This window comes from Beta vulgaris, chromosome 6, assembly GCF_026745355.1.
Source record: "Beta vulgaris subsp. vulgaris cultivar EL10 chromosome 6, EL10.2, whole genome shotgun sequence".
Classification (NCBI taxonomy): Eukaryota; Viridiplantae; Streptophyta; class Magnoliopsida; order Caryophyllales; family Amaranthaceae; genus Beta; species Beta vulgaris.
In genome coordinates this window covers 36,188,204-36,205,656 of record NC_079207.1, presented here as the reverse complement: position 1 = coordinate 36,205,656, position 17,453 = coordinate 36,188,204, and the positions used below count along the sequence as shown (strand labels likewise).

Below are 17,453 nucleotides of genomic sequence, written 5' to 3'. Positions count from 1 at the left end.
AAAGTCTGACACTGTTAGTCATAAGGGCAAGTTGATGTATTTTTTTGAAAAGTAAAGGGTATATGGTTAATTTAGAAACTTGCAAGGGTATGTGGTGCAAAAAACAATTTGTCAGGAATATATGGTGAAAAACCGAATGGACTTACACACGGTTATCCGTAACTGTTTCGTAATAAAAAAAAATCATATTTGTGCGATTTAGTTGGGTCTTAATAAAATTATTTTGTGAGAAGTAGAGGAAGTGATGGAACAAATGCTATATCTCCTCTATAGACATAAACTTTTGCTTTACTTCATGGGCTTAAGGGGATTGGGGGATATCTGGACGAACACTTTGATTCTAGTGAAAGAAATCAAGGAACCATCGAAAAATTGTCATTCTATCGGAAGCATCATCAAGGATGTCTTAGTTTATTTTAATGCCTATATAGCTAGTATTAGATTATCAAATATTAGTAGTCAAAGTAGCAAAAGCTGATTCACTTGTTCTGATCAGCTCAAGGAAAGAGCAACAATAGTTGGTTTTGTTGTCCTATTTATCCAACTGCAAAAGAAAAAAAACCCTATCAGACATTGGGTTGTTTTAAGTGGTAATCAAAGCCTAATCACACATAAAATATCAAAGAATATTTTTATGACACAGAAACTCAATTACAAACACAAACTTCAAAAAAAAAAAAAAAAATCAGTTCTATTCATAAATTGGAGCTTCACGAAATTTTCAAATATGACATTCTCAAATTTGCGGATACTTTACTGTTAATCAGGTATGCAATTCGTTATTGAAAATAAAAGTATGTGTAATGTTCTATGTTCGGTAAATCTTAAGAATATGTAATATGTTTGAGTAAATTGTAACTCAAATTACAAGAAATCTTACGAATATGTGTTGTGTTAGAATTTTAAAAAAATTAAACTTAAATTACAGTTTATTTAAAATTTCATTCAAATATAGATGAAATTGAAATTAGAATTACAACAGAAATTGTCGGAAAAAAAAATCAAATTTCGTAAAAAAATATCTTCAATCTTGTGCCCAAATATTGAAAAAATTGAGACAAAATACTTTAACATGAATTATTCTTGTGCCCAGATATCGACGACCCATACTTGAGACAAAAAAGAATTTGAGAAAAAAATACTTCAACCCATATATTAAAATAAAAAATTTGTGCCCCTAATGAATTTCAGCCCATCAACTCGATATTCAAAAATTCGTTATCGACGACATAAAGAGCATCGCTAAACCGCTCAAATGATGACGAAATCATAATCGAAGGTCTCAGGAAAGTGAACTTGGTGAGTCGTGAGCTGAACTCGACGAGAACTCATTGAGAAAGTAATGCTTCTATTCGATGTCTGATCCACAAAAGCGGAGATTGAGAGGTTTAGCTAAGAATGAGGAGAAATCGAGTGTGTGATTTGATTTGGGGGAAATTGAGGAAAATGAGAAAAAGAAGAGAAAAAGTGACGATTGTATTGTTTTAATTAAATAGAAAGGGAAAAAGAATTGCGTGAAAATCATAGATGAGTTTGGAAATTGGGAGAGTAGCTAAGAACTAAAGAGATAGAAAAAGAATTGCATTATTTTTGTCTCTTTTTGTCATGGTTCATGGGGTTGTTTAGAGTTTTAACAAAAATCATTAGTTAGAGATGTAATTTCATTTCTTATACTTAATTATTAATGTGTTTTTAAATACTATCTATAAGTATTGCATTCTTTCTTATTCACAAAATGGAGGTGAAATTAGATACGAACTTTCGTTTTTTTGATTTGTTTTGTTGTTAAGTAATATTTATTCCCAAAATATCGCCGCACGCATAGCGTGCATAAAAAGCTTGTATATATATCGTAACTTATTTGAAAAAAGAGGATGGGAAAGGAGAGAAAAATATAATAGTTATCCTTTCAATTCAATTTAGGGAAGTGTTGCAACTATATGCAGATAGATGAATTAGTTTAGTGTTGTAGGAATGAGTATATATTGAGTCTTAAAACTATTAGTTTAAAATTAGATTATACTACTCAATATTTCCTTTCACCTTTTTATAGAATAATATGAATCATATAAGGAAATATATCAAGAATAGTTTGCTTCCCTTAAAGTTGCTATCAAATTTACAATGCAGAATAAGAATTACCTTTAGAAAAGCAATTGATAATAAATTTGACTTGCTCTATAATGATTTATGGGAATAAGTTTATATTTCCTTAAAAGTCGAATAAGAAGTATATCTAGTATTAATATGGTTATTTGTATATAGTAACCTTGCCTTCCTAAAGAAATTGATCGATAAATGCTATAAAACAAATGGTATCCTTAGCGATTGGTCATTCTAATTCAGTGGGCGTTTTAGCAAAACCGCGTTGGATTCTATTGTAATGTGAAAGATTGGAATACACGATCACCTTCTTGTTTTTACATCCTTTAAAACTCATACACGTGTTGTGTGCCTACAGGTATAACTTTCGACTCCTTTCATATTTAATAACCTTCCAAATTTTTCAAGAATGAAGATGCAGAAATTGCTAATTAAACTTTTTCTCTATATTCAAATATCTCAAAATTCATGGATCTAGAGGGTAGTGATTATGAAATGCCAATCCCTAATTATGCTGTAGGCATTCATATCCTATTGATTGATCCAGACATGGTTTCTGTTATGCACACAACTTCAACTCTTGAAGAAGCAACTTATAGAGGTTGAATTGATAATCTTTCACCCTTTTCCTATTCTCATGTTCATCTCTATCAATTTGACTTTCTTCTAGTTTTTTTTTTCATGAATTCCTTTTTTCTTTGCCATACTTTTCGTTTTTCTTACCTTTCTTTAACTTTTTCTCTTTTACAAGATTCTTTAACCTTTATTTCATGGTTATACTAAAACATCTAGGATTTCTATCATCAAAAATAAAAAGAAAAATCAACAATCCAACTATCCAAGTCTACTAATATTTAGATACAAAAAAAAATTGCCACACTTAGAAATCTTAATTTCTTTTATCTAGAAAAGAGATTTTATTTTCCTTCCCCTCATAACTCAAGGCCTAAATTCTTGTTAATAAGGTTTATTTGTTGCTTCACCACTAGTAGTACACTAGATCTGAAAATTTGTGATGTTGACTTAATTACCTTAAATTTTGGTTTCTTTTGATAGAAAACCTTAACTTCTAGTCAGCTATTCTATGGTGCAAAGTGATAATTGTTGCTACTATTATTGTTATTTGTATCAAAAGGCATACCCTAAGCAGCTAGTTACGATATAATTGTGCATATTAAGTTACACACAGCTTGCAAAAGATATCACAAATCTTTGTGAAGTTGTCTTTACCATTCTACTTTAAGCTTATTTTATGAATCTTTGCATATGGAAGCAATCCAAATTTTGAGAAAATTAAAATCATACAAGATGCACCCATTCTATTTAATTACCTATTATTTTCCATTTATTGATCTTCTTGCGTTTTTATAGTCTCCAGTGTGCAATTTTGACTGATTCTTTGATTACTACTCCACATGATAATATGACATAGAGTTAATTTACATTTACGCTTTAAAGTAAAATCTTATATCTATATATCGAGAATGGTTATAAATATTCTTGCTTTGCATCACATAAATGGTTAAGATGGTTAAGGAAAGGAGGATTACACTCATACTCCCTCTCTTTTTTTATCTTTCTCATTTTCCTGTGTGCATCTCTCAATGCACATATTTGAACTTAAATATGTTTCATTATATATATTAGTAAAAATATAACGATTGAATATTAATAATGAGACGAATCAAACAAAATCTCGTATGATAATTTTTTTTTTATAAATTGAAAAAAATTGAGAAGAATCTCTCTAAGTATGAATAGTGTCAAGATTCTAAGTGAGAACGATAAATATAAAACGAAGGAAGTATTATTTAGTGCATTCAACCTAGAAATCCGAACTTCTTCACACAATTTTTTTTTGTGTTTTTTCTTAAACACTTTGCTTTGATCTTCCATGCTACATTCTTACACACTCCCTTCAAAGGAGAAGTAACAAAAAATAGAAATATGTTTATAATTATTATAGTTTACTCCCTCTAATCGAAATTAATGCTTCTAAGCTGAAATATATAGATATGTGGAGTTGCTAGTTGTTGAATTAATTTTTCAATAGAAAAAATGAAAAATGCTTGATTATTTAATTATGATAGCTTACTTCCTCCAATTAGCATTATAGTATTATATGCAAAACGATAATAATACATTGATAGTTCATGTGACAAATTATATAGCATGATAATAGTTAATCAGATGGACAATATGATTTACATAGGAGATAATGTTTTACCAATAAACATATATGATGTTATGTCTACTTGTTTAATGGAGCCTAATGCCATTGTTTTTCCCTTTTTAAAATGTATGAGGAATGCAATTATTTTTGTTGATTTTAAAGACATGAACGTGAGTATTTTGCAAAGGTAATGCCATAGCAAACACGTATGGTTATTAAATCTTGTAGTGAAATTAAGGCTAAGTTGAGTATTTTGTCGATTTATGTTTAATAAATGTGATTGTTTTGTCGATTTCACTACAATAATGATTATTACGATTATTTTGTTGAAATTTGTGCAATAATTACGATTACTTTATCGATAACTGTCTAGTGAATGCGATTAGTTTGTCGATTTATACGTCATATCCCCGAGTATTTTGTTAAATTGGAATTCATAAAAAAAATGTATTTTATCCATTACAGTACTACATAGTGAATGTTAGTTCTTTTAATAGTAAGTTAAAAACAAGTATTCTTTGTTTAGTTTTGTTGGCCATAAATGCTACATCTTATAATACTTTGTAATTTAAACTTTCTATCAAAGGCATTCATGTTTTTGAGCTAATATATGCATGCATGTATCTCTTGTAGTCACAAGTACTGGATTTCCAAATGTAGCACTCTCCATGATCCAAGAACGAGGGAATGAGTACAACCTTGTAATCGCTGCAATCGACATGCCAGGAATGGACTGCCTTACATTCCTAAGAGTTGCTAAAACACTGTCAGACATCCCTGTTGTTTGTATGTTTTCAACAAACTTTCTACTTCAAATTATTCAATTTTAAAGTAATATAAAGCCTATAAAGTCGTGATAATCTTACCTTTTTTCTTTCAACAAATAATTTTTAGAAGTGTACACTCAGATATATTCAGTGCTAATTTGGATAGAATCCTTTGAGTGAAAATTCTATAAGAGGGGTGATTGCATCTGAGTCTACTTCCACCTTACTTATGGTGATCTCCCTCATATAGGATAGTTTTAAGGATACTATATGTCTATATCCCATGGGATATCATAATCTTTAATTAAAGATGTCATTATGTTTTCAGATAATTACATCACATATAATTCATGATGAGATTTATGTCTAGAAAAATCTTATAGTATTATAACACCATAATTAATAAAAAAATTTGATGTTTACAAGACCACATACCATACAAAAGAGATTTTTCAAGGAAAACTTTATAAAAAGCTCGCCATCAATAGATTAAAATCAAACTCTTCCACTGTGATAGGTCAACAACTCAATACGACCTATTACTAAACTCGAGCCTTAACTGAGTTGCTCTAGATACTCAAATTGTCAAGTACTTCTATCTAATAGTTACAATTCATTGACTTCTCTCGACGTCTTGTCTCCCTTCATTTTTAGGCTTCATTCAATGCTTTTCTTAAAGTTACGAAACTTTCTTAAATCCTTAACAAAAACCATACAAGAATTAACTCACATCCTTAACTTCCAAAATAGAACGAAAAACAAATCCTAGGAAACAAGAACTCATAGTGACATAGAAATCTAGATACTTTGATAACACTAACTGAACAAACTTGGGACACAATATGTTACAGCATGAATCTATTTCCACTAGAGTCAGTCCAGTCAGACACGCTTTCATGGACAATTTCTACATCCCATTTATAACGCTATGCAACTTAGGAGACACCTCTTCCTACTAGCCATGACTGTAAATTAGGACCACTACATTGAAGTGCCAGTCAACTTTAGGAACAAGGGAGCATTAAGGAACAAATTTACCACTACTACTATTACTCAAATTTGTCAAAGGACTCAACGAATCGATGGAGTTCAAAGAATAGTTTTATACTCCATCAAGCTCCCTTAGTGAGAACCCATTAGGCTTGAAGTGTGGAAGCACCATAAACCTCTTTTATACTTTACGTTAAATATTCATCTAAAATGGAGGGTGAGATGATATTTGAACCCATGACTTTCTTATCACACTGACTCCAATGCGCTCTCGTGTTGGGAGTTGAGGGCGTGACCGCGTGAGCACTTAGTCAAATTAAGCTTCTAAATAAATTGACTCAACAATGATTGTCTATTGCACGTAATCTTTTTAATTCGTATATATAAGCACACTTGTATTTAGTTAATTATACTCCCTCCGTCCCATAATATAGTGCTTGATTCCATTTTTTCACGGGAATTAAGGTAAATAGAATCTAAGAGGAAAGTAAAAACTTTTTATTATTAAAATAAATATTGTGTGGAAAAAGGTGATCTTAGGAGAGAGAATGAAGAATAATTGGTGAAAGAGCATTAAATGCAACCCTTGGGTTGAATAAACAAAGCAAAAAACTATTTTCAAGAAGCAAACAAATAATGATGACACGATTTTTCTAGGCAAATCACAAAAAATTATGGAATTAAATATAGAACCAAGCACTATATTTTGGGATACCCAAAATGGAAATGAAGCACTATATTATGGGACGGAGGGAGTACTAGATTTAGTTTTACGTTTTCCTCTTAAGGATGGCCATTCAATTCGTATCTAATATGAGTTCGTCTCGATCCAACAAAAAAATTCCAATTCGAGTTGGAAAATATGAAAATCCTATTTAAATCCTATAGCAGGTGGAACTTAAGTAAAACATGACAAATCTGACCCGAATGTGATTAATATTGTCACCTTATCAGCTTATATACTGAAACTTACAATAGGACAATTATTTTTGTATTATTAATAAAAAAATAGTGCATGATTATTTTCTAAAAGATAAACTATTTTTGTGTTCTCAAGTAATAAAATAGTTTGAATCCGCCTTATTACAAACCCAAACAATAAATAAAAACCGAGGTTGAATCCAAATCTAATACAAATAAAATATGAAAAAGGTGAGTCGAATATGAAATTTGTAAAATCCAACTCATTTCCATCATTAGTTCCTCTTGATATGCAGTTCCATAAACGGATGCATTTCCTTTAACACCCAGTTCCACAAAGGAAGTTTTATGGAAGAAACAGTTCTGGTTCCATAGTTCCTACTAGACTTTTATTCCTTTACTTCTTTACCTAATGCATTCCAAATTTCACCTATTCTTTAAAGTCTCGTTCTTACCACTATCCTTTTGAAGCGGGTAGGGAACAGTGCTCATTCTATATAATAGTATCATTCCGTCAAGAACTTCATCTCTTCTATTTTGGAGCTTTCGGAACTTCTTTCTTCTTTTCTAACTTCCTTTGTTATCTTCTTTTGGCACCATTCTTTATAATTGAATCTTGCACATACAAAACTTACAAACCACGTTAGTTTAACTAATTTATTCTGTCATCACTCATCATTGCATATAACCATATTGCCATATTAGGTTAACAATATAGTCCATCTGTTTAGAAATAGTTATACCATTTTATGTTTTTCCACTTGCCGATGTCTGTTTTCAAACATTAATACCTTTATTATGAATAAGTACAAATTATAGAAAGTTGATATTAAAAAATATATATATTGAGACGTATCTGACAAGATTCTATTTGACTATATTTTTTCTAAAATATAAATCACCAAAGACAATCAAAAAGTAAGATGTGATTAGTAAACATTATACAAATGCTACAACTATTTATAAACGGAGCAAGTATATCAGTTGTAGGCTATAAATGCACCATTCTAATTAGATGTTTAAAAACTAACCGTTTCGGACAACTCAGCCAAACCCCCAACTCAATATAATGGCCCTTGTATTAACTATATATAATTAGGGAAAATATAATCAATGATTGGAATTTTGTTTAATTTGTCTTCATCGGTTTTTTGGAAATATCAAATTCTACTATAATTTGTCAAATTGACACTCGCCCAGTTGCCCGGGCCAAAACCGCTCGGTCGAGCACACAAGCAAATCCAGCAGCGATCACACAAACATTTACCCGAGTGGTGGGCGCCCCACCGCCTTCCCAAGCGAGCTCGCAAATTCGCCATATGCTCCATGCTTTCACCATATTGAAGGCACATCGATCTTACAAATTCCCACCTTGACTTGAATACTCTCACAACGAACCAGAAATCAGATGCATTGAACACAATGCCTAGATCCTCCCTACAACCAGATTTTTCTCGAAAGACAACCAGACCAGATTTGTCCCTTAAGGACAACAGATTAGCCCCTAAGGATCACAGACTTACCCCAAAGGGAAATTTACAACCTCAAACATTGAGCAAGTTCAAGAAATGTTGAAACTTACTTTGCAGAATCGGCTTAGTGAACATATCAGCAGGATTATCAGTTGTAAGGACTAGGGGTGCTTATCGAGCGAGCCGAGCCCGAATAGTACTAGGCTCGGCTCGAGCTCGTTTAACATTTCATGGGCTCGGCTCGGCTCGTGAGCTCGCCGAGCTTGGGGGAGCAGAGCTCGGCTCGAGCTCGTGATTAGAATTTGCGGCTCGTGAGCTCGTTTATGCTCGGCTCGCGAGCTCGTTTAGGCTCGGCTCGTGAGCTCGTTTAGGCTCGACTCGTGAGCTCGTTTAGGCTCGACTAGTGAGCTCGGCTCGACTCGAAGTAGGTGAGCTTGTTCACTCACCCATCATATATGCTTTTATAACTTGATTTCCCTCTTAGTATTGCTAATATTTCAATGTGGGACTCCATGGTGTGTAAAAGAAAAACAAACTTACTATCCCCATGCTTTATAACTTGGTTTCACTCTTAGTATTGCTAAGATTTCAATGTGGGACTCCATGTTTTGTTTAAGATAAACAAACTCATTCTACATATGCTTATATAACTTAGGATCCCTCTTAGCGTTGCTAAAATTTCAATGTGGGACTCCATGTTTTGTTAAAGAAAAAAAAACTCATTATACCCTTGTTTTGTTTACATATGCTTTTATAACTTGGAATCCCTCCTAGCATTGTTAAAATTTCAATATGGGACTCCATGTTTTGCTTAAGAAAAAATTATCAAATATTTTAAGTATTAAATAATCAAATATTTAAAAATATACTTCATTCCCTCTATGAAAAAAATAAAGTATAGTTTTTGTTTTCCAACCAGGGAGATACAAAATTAAACTTTAAGTTGAAGTAAGGAGTAGTAGCTATTTATAAAGAAAATAAGGTTGATCATTTTTTTCTTAACCAATGTGGGACTTTAGTGCCTAGTGGGGTAGAGGTGAAGTTGGATCACAAATTAAAATATATAATTTGTAATCTAAATTAAAATACAAATTTGTATTAACTTTTTTTTAATGTAAATTATTTTTTAATATAATTTTTTTAGTATAAAATAATAATCGAGTTGTTCACGAGCTTTACGAGCCGAGCTTTGCCTAGCTCGGCTCGGCTCGTTTAAGTCTCGAGCCGAGCTTCAACGACCCGAGCTTTGACCGAGCCGAGCCCGAGCTGCTCGCGAGCTTGTCAGGCTCATTATCACCCCTAGTTCTATCTACCTTCTTCACCTTAATTCTTATCTCACTTCTTAGAAAATGATACGTGGCATCAATAGAGGTGATCATGGGCCAGGCCGGGCCGCGGCCAAAAAAATTTACCCATTGGCCGGGTCGGGCCTAAATTCGGACCGAATTTTTGTGTCCAAAGCCCGCTATTTCGGGCCGGGCTTAGCGGGCTTTTGCGGGCCAAAAAATAGACTAAAAATTCGTTTTTAGCTTGCCCAAAGCCCGCCCAAAGACAAAAAAAAAACGACCGGGCCGGGCCGGTCCCGACTCGCGGGCCGAAAAATCCTGCCCAAAAACGGGCCGGGCCAAAATGATCACCTCTAGGCATCAATATGTTTAGTCCTCTCATGATGGACTTGATCCTTGGCCAAGCATATTGCACTCAAGCTGTTACAATATACTATTGCCTGATCATGTTGTAGACCCAAATCACTGACTAGCCCCTTTAACTAGATTCCCTCCTTAGGTGCTTCTGTCAAGGTCATATACTCTGCTTCAGTATTAGACAAACTCACTGTAGGCTGCAAAGTAGCTTTCCAACTCACAACAGAACCACCAAGAGTGAACACATAACTAGTCATAGATCTCCTAACGTCCACATCCCCAGCATAATCAGAATCAGAGAAACATGTAACTAAACATCTCACATCCCCTCCATAAACAAGACCAACATCTGACACAGCTCTAAGATACCGAAATATCCTCTTGACTGCCTGCCAATACTCCTTACCAGGATCACCCATGAACCTACTAACAACACTGACTGCATGTGCAAGATCCAGCCTAGTGCAAACCATGGAATACATCAAGCTCCCTACTGCACTAGCATATGGAACCCGACTCATGTACTCCTTCTCCTCATCAGACTTAGGCGTAGAAACAACAGAAAAATGACTATTGGCAGTACTTGGAGTATCTATAGGTTTTGCTATTGACATGCCAAACCTCGACAATATCTTCTCAATGTAGCCTTTCTGTTACAAGAAAAGCTTCTTTTGAACCTCTCCCTAAGATCTCCATACCCAAAAAATTTTGAGCCGCACCCAAATCCTTCATTTCAAATTCAGCACTGAGAAGCTCCTTCAACTTCTGAACATCCGACTTGTTCCTAGCTGCTATCAACATATCATCTACATACAACACTAAGTAGATGAAAGATCCATATGTAATCTTGTTGTGATACACACAACAATCATATGAACTCCTGTCGTAGCCTAGCTCCATCATGTAGCTATCAAATGTCTTATACCACTGCCTCGGAGACTACTTAGCCCATATAAGGACATTTTCAACTTGCAAAAAAAAGTTTCCTTCCCTGGAACTTGGAAACCATCTGGCTGAGCCATTTATATCTCGTCTTTTAATTATCCATGTAGAAAAGTCGTTTTTACATCCAGTTGCTCAAGCTCGAGATCCTATTGTACAACTATTGCTAGTAGCATCCTGATAAAAGTATGTCTGACTATAGGTGAAAAAATCTCATTGTAGTTTACTCCCTCTCTTTGTGTAAACCCTCTTGCAACTAATCGAGCCTTATACTTGACCTCCTCTGCAGATGTCATCCCCTCCTTTTTCTTGAAAAATCATTTACAAGCAACAATTTTCCTCCATGAAGGCTTAGGCACAAGCTCCCAAGTCTTGTTCTTATGAAGTGACTCCATCTCATCTCTCACTGTAGCAAGCCAATGAGTAGACTATGTACATGTAACTGCCCCCCTGTAGGTAGATGGCTCATAGACATCCACGTCCTCATCAACTTGCACTGCATAAGCCATCATATCTTCAAAACCATACCTATTTGGGGATTTCCCAATATTCATCCTCGTAGGATGTTCTCGAGCAAGGCTAGGCGCCTCTTCACTTGGTGTTGAAGGTTGTGGTGCTTCATAATTAATGTGTTGATTATCCTCATGTGTTTCATCACTGTCATCATGAGTAACATACTGCTCCACCTGCACTTCAACACTAACAATATTTGGTCCAACAATGGATTTCGCAGTAGGATCAACCATGGAATTTTCTTCAACGATAACATTTCTACTAAGTATTGCCCTACCCTCAGATGGGGAACAAATGTTAGAACCTTTCACTCAATCCTCATATCCTACAAGCACTCCCTTTTTGGCTCTCGGCTCTAATTTATCCTCATTTACATGATAGCAAACACTACAACCAAAAGCTCACATATTAGAGTATTATGCAGGCTTACATGACGACATCTCATATGGTGTTTTACGATTGATTCCAGAGTGAGGTCCACGGTTGATCAGATAACATGTTGTACAAACGGTTTCTCCCCAAAAACCTCCTAGTCATCCCAACATTAGATAACATGCACCGAGCTCTTTTCAGAAGTGTCTGATTCATTCGTTCAGCTACACCATTCTGCTGTAGTGTATCCCTGATAGTATGATACCTAGCAAGCAGAACTCCATACCATTATCAGTTCGTAGCCTTTTGATCTTCTTCCCAATTTGATTTTCCACCAATGCATTTGCTTGAAATTCTTGAAAGCTTCACCTTTTGACTTCATAATAATTAATCAAGTCATTCTTGAAAAATCATCAATGAAGGATACACAATACTTGTGACCTCCCAAAGATTCCACATGTGAAGGACCCCAACAATCAGAGTGGATATAATCCACAATTCTTTTCTTCTATGAATGCCCATAGGAAACTTGCTACGATGTAGTTTCCCAAAGACACAATGCTCACAAAACTCAAGATGTGTGACCTTATGGCCACCCAAAAGATCTGCCATGGAGAGGATTCACATCCCTCTTTCACTCATATGTCCAAGTATCATGCGCCATAGCTTGGTCATATCCTTATTCTGAATTTCAGATGAAGTAACATCAGCTAAACCTAGGAGAGTACAACCTCGCAAAACATACTAAGTCCCACACTTGACCCCTTTAACACATCCTTTAAACCCTTGCAGACATACACAACTCCACGCCCCCCTCTGAAACTGAACCCCTTACTGTCTAATAGACTAGTGAAATCAGATTCTTGCTCATCTATGGAACATGCCTAACTTTGTTCAAGGTGCAAAATGTACCATCATGTGTCCGGATCTTGATGAGTGAATTCCAACTGTCTTGCAGACTGCACTATTAGCCATTGAAATATTAGCCCCATCTACCTGCTCATAAGTAGTGAATTATCACTCCCTATGAGGACTCATATGATATGACGCTCCATAATCTAAAACCCACACATCAGTGCAATGTGTTTGTTCATTAGCAACTAAAGCAATATCATCCTTAAAATTCGAATTTTCTATTGCAACAGCAGCATAACCAGACCCAGATTTATTTTCCTGATGCTTCTTCTTAGAACATTCCTTCTTCCAATACCCCTTCTCCTTATAGTAATTACAGATATCATTAGGTTTAAGACCCCCTTTGGAATTTTCAGATTTCCTGAAATTCTTTCTCCCATAATTTTCATGTCATTTACTACTACTAGCCACTAATTCAGAAGCCTGATTATCTGTACTTGTACTACCAGATGCCTTATGGCGCAATTTTCTAGTATGCAAAGATGATCTAACCTCTTCTAGGGACACATAGTCTTTACCAACAATAAAAGATTGCACAAAATTCTCATCTGACAATGCTAAAGAAACAAGTAGAATTAAAGCAGCATCCTTATCCTCCACCGTAACATCAATATTATACAATTCTAACAAATCGTATTTTATTGATCTAGGTGATCTCTAAGAGATGTACCTTCGTTCATGCGCAGACTGAACAGACGGTCCTTCAAAAGCAACTTGTTGGTTAGAGATTTTGTCATGTACAAACTCTCTAACTTCAACCACAGACCAGATGCGATTTCCTCATCCGCGACTTCAGTAATGATGTCATCAACAAGACACAACATGATCGTATTATGTGTCTTCTCCTTCAGAACGACCATCTCAGCAGTAACTGAATCTGATGAGTTCTTTGCCAACTGTTCCCAGAACCCTTGTTGCTTAAGTGAATCTCGCATCTTGATTTGTCATAGACTGAAACTGTTTCTCCAAGTGAATTTATCGATTTTCACATTCATCCCAGACATCTTTCTCACTCAGATCGAAAACCAAAACTCTTGATACCAATTTGTTATAACGGATGTGAGAAAGAACAAATATTGAATGCAAAACAACAACAAAGAACACACAGATTTATGTGGTTCGTCAATGATGTGTTGGCTACGTCCACGGGCAGAGAGAGAGAATAGTTTAATAGATCTTGATGAAATTTCATATTAGAGATGTGTTTTCGCACTAATGACGACTTAAATGAATTAGGTTAAGCTATATATACTAACTTGACAAAAATCGCATCCCCGCATCAAATTGACACTCGCTCAGTCGCCTAGGCCAAAATCGCCCGGTCGGGCGAGACACTGCCCGGTCGAGTGTGCAAGCAAATCGAGCAGCAATCACATGAACAACTCGCACGGTCACCTGGGCTAAGCCGCATGTGCGAGCGTCCCACCGCTCGACCGGGCGAACCTACCCAGCTGACCGGGTGAGCTCTCGAATTCGCCATTTGCTCCACGCTTTCACCATATTCAAAGCACATTGATCTTACATGTTGAATATACAATATGAGATTTATGATATATTTTACTCTATTAACTTAATGGACAAAACTCTTCAAATATAGTTAAAATCAGGAACCTAATTGTTAGTGTTGCTAATAACTTGGTCAACAACATGAACAGTGATCTCATATAAGATGGATGAGCAACTAGCTATTAAAACAATACAACAAGGAGCTTGTCAATTCTTTGAGAAACCTATTAGCAGAGATGATGCACGAGGTTTATGGCAATATGTGTTCAGGAAAGGACGGAAAAGAACTGCTGACGACTCTGAGAATGGCGAAAAAAGGTTGAATCACAGTGATCCCCAGCAACTAATAAGCAAGAGCAAGTTAAGTTTAGCGATAGGAGATGAACCTATACGGAACAAAGAGAAGGAGCAAGAAATCTTGACGAGAAAAAGATCAGATTGCGGTAACAAAGTCACAAGGAATAATGACGTTACAAGTTTCGATCCGGAGTCAGCTAAAAGGAAGAACAAGAAACTAAAGGCTAAATTTGAGAATGTCAAGTGGAACAATGAGCTTAATGCAAAGTTCATGAACATAGTTCCAAAGGATACTCAAGAAGGTTAGCAATTAATTAGAGTATACTTCATATAAATATGTAATATGGACGATTTAGAAATTGAAGATTTCACAATATTAATATTTTTCTTTGAATTCTATTATATTGATAGTAATTTTTGGCAACAATATACATGCATTGTCCTAACTATATACTTATTACCTTTTGTTATGTTGTGAAGTGATTTCAACAACAAATCAACAAGAATTTGGTATTACAGATTTGAGGGTGCTAGCTCAGGTAACAAGTCGTATGCATGTTATTCTTTTTCCACCATTTCTTCATTGTATCAACTAGAAGTCAGTGTGAAGCAATTATTGTGAAACTAGCTTATAACTGTTGAAGGTCAATATTTATAGACCTGAGTTCATTCAGTTCCTATACGACGAAGAGGCATAGCTAATTTTAGATACTTGTATTTAGGTAGGTAAGATGAACGATCCTACTTAACTGGTACTTTACTCAAGTTTAACTAATCGGGTTGTAGATCACACTTCTTGGGAGGGAGGGGGATGGTAAGGAAAACCTCACCCCCAAAGAGCCCTTAGTGGGGTTTGATCCCATGAAGAGCTAATTTTAAATACTTACAATAGTTCAATATCCATGTTTTTTTTAAATTAGGGTTAGAGACAGTGGATGGAAAGTTGCGTACGTGTTCTTTTGTATTGGTCATAAATTGGGTTAATCGATTTACATGTATTTTCTGAAAGAAACAATTAAGGTAATAGAACTTCATTCCCCAACATGTGTTTTTCTTCACAAATTTTTCATTTAGCATTCAATACCAGTAACTGAACATGCAGTGCAAATTAAACTTGTGTGTTGTTTTCCTCTCAGAATTCAAAAGAGCATGTTAGTTCTCCTTGTATCAACATAACTCCTCCAACAAGAACCAGTAACACTTCTGATGGACAGAGACAGCTGCAAACTAAGGCTTTCCAAGGAAGTGGTGGTCAAAATTCTAGGGATCTCTCAGATACAACGTATGCCAGAAACGAGTTTGAAAATCCAGGAGCTAAATTAAATCTACAATCTAGAAATATAGTCAGCAATGCTGGTAGTCCTGCTGCAGGACCTAGCTATCTTTCAGTTCAAAATAACTCTGCCGAAACTAGAACAGCAAGCGAAGTAGGTTTAAGTCTCCTGAATTTTAGAACTTTATACGGTGGTGAAAAAGAAGAACGCGCTAGACAGAGCCCAAGTTCCAATTCAAGGTCACAACTAGAACTCCACCTCGGGAATAATGTCAGCAGGACAGGCAGAGTGGACAGAGTAAGCCCTATGGGCAAAACTTCACTTTTATGCAGCACCGGTAAGCAATTGGCAGTTGATGAGACCACTGATAATCCATCAAATCTTAGAGGAAGGATTGATAAAATTAGACGTGCATATCGGATAGACACTAAATCAGGTATGACTGCAAATTTCATACTTCGACGTCACTGTATTGAAATATTAAAATGCAAGTATTACTAGAATGGCACTTACGTAGCTATAAATCTGGGACTGCAACAGGGAAAGCAAGTTCCATTCCAAACACACAGATCGAAACAATGCTCTTATCCAACAACAGAAACTATTCTCAAACTGGAAACAGACAGGCTGACGTGTTCGAGGGTAATGTAACTCCAAATTATGGGTATAATGGATCGAGCACTATGAATTTCGGGTTTTCTCCTTCGCTACATGTGTGCTCGCCAACCCCAGCACCTTACTCAGTCCAGTCCTCACGTACACCATCAAAAGATTATATGCAATCTTTTGTGCAGAGTTCTTGTAACATTCAAGTGGATACAGCAAATTTATGTCAGACTCTAAATTATCCCATTTCTGGTAGTGATAACAGTAGCCTTGTGATTTCTAATGGCTTAGAAAATCAGGCTATAGAACACACAAACGATTTAGGTGGGAGAAATCTTGAAGATCTTGGAGTTCTAGAGTCTAGTGAAGAGATTCTGAAGAATGCAGGTGCAAGCAACTCCCAGCAGCTTACTGATGATGACATTTTCTTTGATGCAATTTTGGCTGAGGTTTTACATCTTAACAGAACTTTTCACTTTCCTTTCTTCTTAGTTACTGTGGTGGTTTGTTCGGGTATATTTTGTTAACCAGTTGCTATTTTTGGATGATTTCAGCTGCGAAATGATTTTGGAGTTAGTGATCTCAAGAGCTTGGGCTTCAGCAGCAGCAGCAATGTGTGATATCGAGTATCATTCATCATAAAGGAAAGCTGATATAAACCTGAATAAAGCTTCGAAACAACTATTTGGTAGTAGTTAATAAAGCTTCAGAAAGACACTCTTGGTAGTCGTTAAAATATATATACACATTTAACATTGTGAAAACTTGGTAATCGTTACTTGTGATCGGAACACTTACGGACCGGTATTGTCCATGGATTGGCGCAAGTAAATCGTACAAATTGCTAGAATCATATTTAGCATAATATAAGAGTCAAAAAAGAAAAGTAATTGTGTGTCCAGTTACAGGACCATCTAACAGAAATTACCATATTTTATCAAGGAAAAGAAAGAAAAGCC

The 17,453-nt window shown here is 35.3% G+C and overlaps 1 protein-coding gene across 1 annotated transcript; it reads left to right on the top strand.

Annotated features, from left to right (window-relative positions):
* The first annotated feature begins 2,465 nt into the window (after positions 1-2,465).
* LOC104896648 (hypothetical protein) lies at positions 2,466-17,344 on the top strand. The gene is made up of 7 exons (XM_010683420.3): positions 2,466-2,704; positions 4,910-5,062; positions 14,467-14,916; positions 15,095-15,153; positions 15,751-16,324; positions 16,429-16,943; positions 17,049-17,344. Exons 1-7 carry the CDS (start codon positions 2,572-2,574, stop codon positions 17,112-17,114), a joined length of 1,950 nt encoding a protein of 649 aa, XP_010681722.2. The 5' UTR covers positions 2,466-2,571; the 3' UTR covers positions 17,115-17,344.
* Positions 17,345-17,453: the final 109 nt, after the last annotated feature.